We start from the raw sequence: 7,158 nt of genomic DNA, 5'->3' as shown, positions 1-7,158 counted from the left end.
TTTTTTGAGTAGAGATGGGGTTTTGCCATGTTGGCCAGGCTGGTCATGAACTCCTGACCTCAGGTGATCCACCTGCCTTGGCCTCCCAAAGTGCTAGGATTACAGGCTTGAGCCACCATGCCTGGCCCTGTTTGGCCATCCTGTGCCTTCTGAAATCCTATGCTGCAAATATTTAACCATCCTATTAAAAATGCCATCATTGAGCCAGGCGTGGTGGCTCACACCTGTAATCCCACCACTTTGGGAGGCTGAGGCGGGCAGATTACTTGAGGTCAGGAGTTTGAGACCAGCCTGGCCAACATGGTGAAATCCCATCTCTACTAAAAATACAAAAATTAGCCGGGTGTGGTGATGTGCACCTGTAATTCCAGCCACCTAAGAGACTGAGGCAGGAAAAGCACTTGAATCCAGGAGGCGGAGGTTGCAGTGCACCAAGATCGCACCACTGCACTCCAGCCTGGGTGACAGAACGAGACTCCGTCTCAAAAACAGAAGTTATCATTGCCCTCTCTTGAGTTGTAAATATCTTGTGCTGACTTCTATTGTAGCAGGGGATGGAATTTACCAAAATGCTGCTTCCTTCCATGTCAAAGATTGATGGATATTTTGGGGAATGTCTAAAAGTCTTTATTAAAAATTTAATCCATAAATGTTTAATATCTCATTTGACAACTCATGTTATTTATTACTTTGTCAACACAACAGCGTTTGCCTTTTGTGGGGCATAAAGAAAATTAGAAAATTGTTTTTGTCAAAAGTGTGAAAAGTGTATTTTAAAATCAATTCCTTTTTTAATGGAAGTATTACACTCACTAAATTATTACCCTCCGAGGAGTTTTTGTGAAAGCAAATGTATCTAGGTGAGATGAACTGATCTTTATATAAAGTCAGTTGCATTTGTGTAGAAGTAAATGTTTCCCATAGAAGCAGGCACACAGACACACACAAGATTGCTATCAAAATAGCCATTGGTATGCTTTATTGAAGTCAAGAAAGTCAATTAAGTAAGTACCAGCTGAGTTCTTGTCACTTTGGTTTGTTGCATACAACACTACTAACTTTTAGAAAACAAATCTAACTTCTACCCAAGCATCGCATTGGTTGTCTTGTTTCTGCCTTATTTTTCACAGACATTCTTACCCTCCGCATTTGCTTAGCATGACACCCCACCCCTTCCCAGACTGCTGGGCACTTGGGGCATGCGCATCCTGGATGTTAGACTGGTGCAGGTTGGGACAGACCAAGTGTGTGCAGTTGTCCTCAGGGCTGCATTCTTCCCTTGTCTTCTGGTTTCTGAGATTTCATAGGATGAGAATTCTCCATGCTTATGGAGGTCATGACAAAGTGTAGGCTGTGTCCTGTGTTATATCTTTGGCACTATTCATGGTGCCTAACACCGTGTTCAGTCAATGTTTGTTGGCTAAATAAAGGGTTATATTTTTTCAAAACTGGACTGGTAGGGAGAAAAAGTCCAAAAGAAAGTCAAAGTTGTAAAGTAGAATCTCAGGGCTTAAAGCCTTTAGGTCAATCCTCTCATTTAAAGATGAAGCCCAGAGAGGTCAGCTGGCTTGGAGAAGGTCACCCAGAGAGTTGGTGCCAGAGCCAGGAACAGCATCCCGTGTCCTGAGGCCCCGTCCGCTTCTTTCCAGCGCCTCCCTCGCAGTTGTTCTCCAGTCATTTTGTGGAGGTCAATCTTCTGCGTCTCGTAGGACCAGTTAGCAGAGCATTTGAATCTCCACACAGTGCTCAGCAGAGTGTTAGAGACATAGGCATTCTTAAGAAACACGTGAAGTGATAGGTGACCGAGTGAGTGATTGATTGGTTGACTTATGACCTTGGCACCCATCTTTCCACCTGAGTGGTTACTGGTTGAATGGTGAGTTCTTTGGGATTGTGTGTACTTTATAGGATATCTTTGGGAGAGGAGAGGATTATAACAAGAAGAACAATAGCTAACATTAAATTGGACAAAATATTTTGGTGAATAGTCCAGGCTCTGGAACTTGATTTCCAGTTACATTTTCATGAGACAGGTGATTTGACCTCTCTGGTGCCTCATTTTCTAACACCTGTAAAGTGCCAGTGATACCAGGGCCTACCTCAGAGTATTGAAGAGTTAGCCTATGTGAAGCCCTAGAACAATGCTAGACACTTCCTAAACAGGCAATAAATGTTAGCTATTGTTGGTGTTACTGAAATGTCACTATTATATGCTAGGCAGTCTGCTAAATGCATTGCATATGTTATATATCATCCAGTCCACAACTTTGTGAGGAAGATACTATTATTATCCCCATCTTACAGTTGAATAAACTGAGGCACAGAGAGGTTACTCCATCTACCCAGAGTCACATAGCTATTAAGTCATGGGTGAGTACGAATTCCCTGCCTGCTTGACTCCAGGTCTTGTGCTTGGGTTTTGAGTATGATGGGAAATGGGTGGTGTGGCTACTAATTTGAGACCTGCCTGACTTCCCAAATTTCCATTTTTCCTAGAGCGCTGCAGAACCCAGGCTGCTTTCAGGAACATTGCTGTGGATTCCCAGGTGAGTAGAGATGGCCATTCCCTCTCTGTGACCTCCTACTGCTGTCATGGCTAGCTGTCCCTACACCTGCAGCTGACTCCTGGGAGCCTTGTCACAGCCTTTGGCAGCCTCTGCCGCCTCTCAGGGCTCAACACCAGAGTTCTCTTTTAGAGTGTGTTGACTGAAGTTACTCCTGATAAGGCAGTGGGGTCTGGTGGATGTAAGTCAGACCCCACCCACATCCCCCTTCCCCACCTGCCTTGCCACGTCTGTGGATCTTTAGAGTAGTTTCATGCATATGAAATACTTTGAAGTACCACAAAAAAATAGGGCTTTTAAAGACATTCTTGTGATTTAGAGAGTGGTGGGCTCTGGAGCCAGACTGCCTGGCTTTCCCTCCTCATAGTGATAGCTACTTTTGCTCTTGTTGTCCTTCTTGTTGAAGAATGAGCTCCTGTGATTGCAGAAGTCTGACTTGGAATTGACAGTGCTCAGTCTGCATTGAGTGGGAGTAGGATGCAGACTCATGAGACAGACAGCCTGGCTCTGTGTCCTGCCTCTGCTGCCTAATAATTGTGCATTCTTCGCATGTCACTTACTTTTCTGAGCCTCAGTTTCCTCTTCTCTAAGATGAGGATAATTATACCTATCTTGCAGAATTGTCAAGATGTTTTCAAGCTCATGTATGCAAGGCAAACTTACACAAAATTGATATTCAATAAAATGGTAACTGTTATTGTTAATCAGTATTGGTATTTGAATAGGGATATCAAAAGTATTTGCTGAACAGAAAGCATGTTTAGGTCCATATTTTCCCTGAAAGTATTTTTATCATTATCATTTAAAAAATTTTTCCTTCCAATGGTCTTATTTAAATTAATTTACTTAACAAGCCATGTATTCCTTGTGGGAAAATCATCCTTGGTCCAGACCCTGTTAAATATCATAAATTCCAAATTGAAATAGTCCAAATTAATGAGGTCTTATTGCCCCCTGGATATTTCCATTAATGTTTAATATAAACTTGATTCTTTTTCCATAAATGCAAAACTTTAGTGGTAAGATGATTGTAACTTTTTGAAAAGAGCCATAAATGTTAGTGGGAGTTGGTTGTTTTCCATGAATAGAATTGAATATTTTGCTTCCTCTTATTTGAATCACAATGAAAGCACTTTCCGTTTTTCAAAGAGAATTAATACAGAAACAACTGGTTGATTTTCTGTCTCTCTGTCTCCATTCACATGTCTGCATGCACAGGCGCACACACTGCTTAGTTTTCCTTTGGTTAGGCAGCTGAAGAGTTACTATGTAAATCCTGGCAGCCTTCTACCCATCAGACAAGCAAGGGCACAATCAATTCCTGTTTTCTTGAAACGTATACCAAATAATCAGAAATTCTGATTATTCTGCTGGAAGGCAACAGCTTGATGGAAAGATGTACCAATTGAAAACAATTCTGATCATATTTTTGTCAGGAGAATGAGATGCCTCCAGCTGCCTGTCACTAATCATATTAGAGGTGGAAAGCAGGAATGTTTTACCCTGCAAAAGATTACTCTAATCATGTGTTGGAACGCTACTTGTACTGGCTGCTTATCCCAGAACAGTGACATTAGACATCCTGTAACTGGTCTTGCCAGTTGGTAGTAGTCTAAACCATATGCCACATGAGCACACTTTAGGAATTTTCTAATTACAGCTCAAAGGCTTTACTTTTATCTTTTCATGCTTGTACTGCAGACATCACTGATTGAAAATGATTTCTCCCTCAGCATAATCCTATTGCCAGCAGTTACGAAAGACTAGGAAGATGGTAAATGAAGCCCACAATAACTGAAGAGGTGTCTGAATTCAATTAGGAAGAGGCTTGTCCCATGTGGACACATAAGTCATATAAATCCATTTTAATTGTGAACTGTGATACTTATCTGGTCATGTTTATTTTGGATGCAAGTGCCAAAGCTGGATTTAGATCAGAATTCCAGATCTTGAAGCTCTAATGACTAATTTGGGTATCCACCGAATCCCTTAATTCATTTCTTAATTTGTTCTCCCAGAATTAGAGAGTTGCTTGGCTGCAATCATTTTCACAAATTTCTCATAGATCAAAATAAATGTACAGAGATGTTTTTCCCCCTAGGATTCACACATTTTGCTCTGATCTCAAGTAACTATTCTTGTTGATATCAAAATAACAATAACAATGCTGACAATAACAACAAAACAAACATTTTGCAAAGCAGTGTAGGGAATATAGACCGAGGGTCCAGGAGGAATAATTTTGAGTCCCAACTCAGCTACTAACAGCAGTGGGACCTTGGTCAAGTTAGTCCCCCTCTCTGTGCCTCAGTTTCTTCTTGTAAAATGGGACAAATGAGAGTATTCACCTCATTGGGTTGTTTTGATGATTAAACAAGCCCGTATATGTAAAGTATAGGTAGGTTGATATGTTGAAAGTGCTGGCACAATAAAAAATGTTAGTTATTGTGTTGTTTTTGGGAAGACAATGGTGGACCAGAGGCAGATTTTGCTCGTAGCACAGTATTGTCATCTAAGTATGGCCCATTTCTACAGTCCACTTGGAGAACACTTATGATGGTCTGAATTTTGAATTAATCTCTATTATTTGTGCTTGTACTCCTTAGTTTGGCTACAGAAATACCATTTTTTGGCTTTCCAGGCTTGATCAGTATTAACTTGGAACCCTTTTGGTGCAAAATTACTTTAAAATTTGAATGAACATTTTGTTCTCTCGGTATGCACAATATTAGCCCTCATTAAGAGGAAAAATTTTATTATAATATGTAAAACGTGCGTGTGTGAGAAGGAGAGGGAGAGGGAAAGGGAGAGACAGAAAGGAAAGAGAGAGAGATTTGGAAGAATCAGCTTTAATAAGTTCACTGGAAATTTTCAAGCTCTTTTTTGTTTTTTGTTTTCTTTTTTTAGAGACAGGGTCTCACTCTGTCACCTGGGTTGGAGCGCAGTAGCACCAACATGGCTCACCAAAGTTCAACCTCCTGGGCTAACACAATTCTCTTGCCTGAGCCTCTGGTGTAGCTGGGACCACAGGTACATGCCACCACAACTGGCTAATTTTTTTATTTTTTATAGAGATGGGGTGTCTCACTTTGTTGCCCAAGCTGGTCTCAAACTGCTGGGCTTAAGTGATCCTCCCGCCCTGGCCTCCCACAGTGGTGGGATTACAGGTGTGAGCCACCATGCCTGGCCCAAACTATTTTTTAATACAGTAAAATGCATTTATTGTCATGGCTTAGATTTAGTGATTGTGTAGGAGTGAAAGTCTACTGAGAGATAAATCTAGTAATTTAATGAACTTTCTTCATAGCTTCATAAGAGTTGATTATGATTTCTTAATTCATTGCCAAAAGAATGAATTGCTGGAATTCATTAGGTTTTTTTTTTTAAACTAAGTTAACTGCCTGTGTGTGTGCATATGTATGTATCTATGTATTCTAGAGAAATATATACTTATATGCATCCAGAGACATGTGTAAAATATTCTGTATCACTAGGAGAATAGATGAATAAATTGTGGTGTAATTCTATGCTGCTAGACTACTATACTGCAGTAAAGAAATGAACTAGAGCTATACACAATAATGTATCCCACATTATATGGGGTGGGTTTGATAGTTCATACCTGTAATACCAGCCCTTTGGGAGGCCAAGGCTGGGGGATTGTTTGAGCCCAGGAGTTCAAGACCAGCCTGGGCAACATGGTGAATCCCTTTTCTACAAAAAATACAAAAAAAAAAAAACACCTTAGCTGGGTGTGGTGGTGTGTGCCTATAGTCCCAGCTATTCGGGAGGCTCAGGTGGGAGGATCAATTGAGCCCAGGAAGGGAAGGCTGCAGTGAGCCATGATCACACCACTGCACTCCAGTCTAGGTGACACGGCAAGACCCTGTCTCAAAAAAAAAAAAAAAAAAAAAGAGAGAGAAAAGACACAAGATTACATAACAGTCTTATTAAAAAACAGACAAAACTAAACTCTTTTGCTAAGGTGTGTATATTCAAGTGACTGAAACATTAAAGAAAAGCAAAGAACTTATTACTGAAAGAATCAGATACCAAGATAGTGCTTACCTCTAAGAGAGGAAAGAGAAAGGATGTGGAGGGCTTCCAAGGGCGCTGGCAATATTGTGTGCTTTGACCGGGCTGGTAGTGACGTGGGCAAAATAAATGAATTTTTAAATCTACTTTTCTGTTAAGGAGTTATAGCAATAATTTAAAAAGTTTAGAAGATAAACAAAGTATCTCTTTGGCCTGGCTTAGTTCACACCTTGTCCTGCCTGGTTTTAGGTCTAGAGATTTCTATGATTATAACTGGCTCTTAGAAGTAAATGACTGCATCACTACATGGGAAAGTGGTCTCGAAAGTGAGATATGCACCCCAGGGAGCACTTGAGAAGATTAATTTGGGTGAGAAAAGAAATTGATTAGGACTTGCATTTACATTCTTTTTTTATCATGAAACATTATGGTAACTGATGGCAACTGTATTGACATTGACACTGGCCTTGAGTCCACATATCTGGTCGTTAGGTATTGCCTGGGGCATAGGCGAGGTCTCCTGAGCAAAGAATGGGAGTGCCCAGCTCAGGGGCTTCCC

At 40.8% G+C, this 7,158-nt stretch overlaps 1 protein-coding gene across 3 annotated transcripts in view; it reads left to right on the top strand.

Moving 5' to 3' along the window:
- SPATS2L (spermatogenesis associated, serine-rich 2-like) overlaps positions 1 to 7,158 on the top strand; it is a 172,750-nt gene that overhangs the window by 21,157 nt on the left and 144,435 nt on the right. For all 3 annotated transcript variants that reach the window (XM_011949962.1, XM_011949961.1, XM_011949959.1), the window contains exon 2: positions 2,497 to 2,546. Coding sequence is in view for 1 of the 3 variants with exons in the window: in XM_011949959.1 (XP_011805349.1) it covers positions 2,497 to 2,546 (50 nt within the window). In the remaining 2 variants the exon portion in view is untranslated. The remainder of the gene's footprint in view (positions 1 to 2,496; positions 2,547 to 7,158) is intronic.

This window comes from Colobus angolensis, unplaced genomic scaffold (assembly GCF_000951035.1).
Source record: "Colobus angolensis palliatus isolate OR3802 unplaced genomic scaffold, Cang.pa_1.0 Scaffold30, whole genome shotgun sequence".
NCBI classification, from domain to species: domain Eukaryota; kingdom Metazoa; phylum Chordata; class Mammalia; order Primates; family Cercopithecidae; genus Colobus; species Colobus angolensis.
Note: the sequence above shows the minus strand (reverse complement) of the source record. Positions and strands in the feature narration are given on the sequence as shown.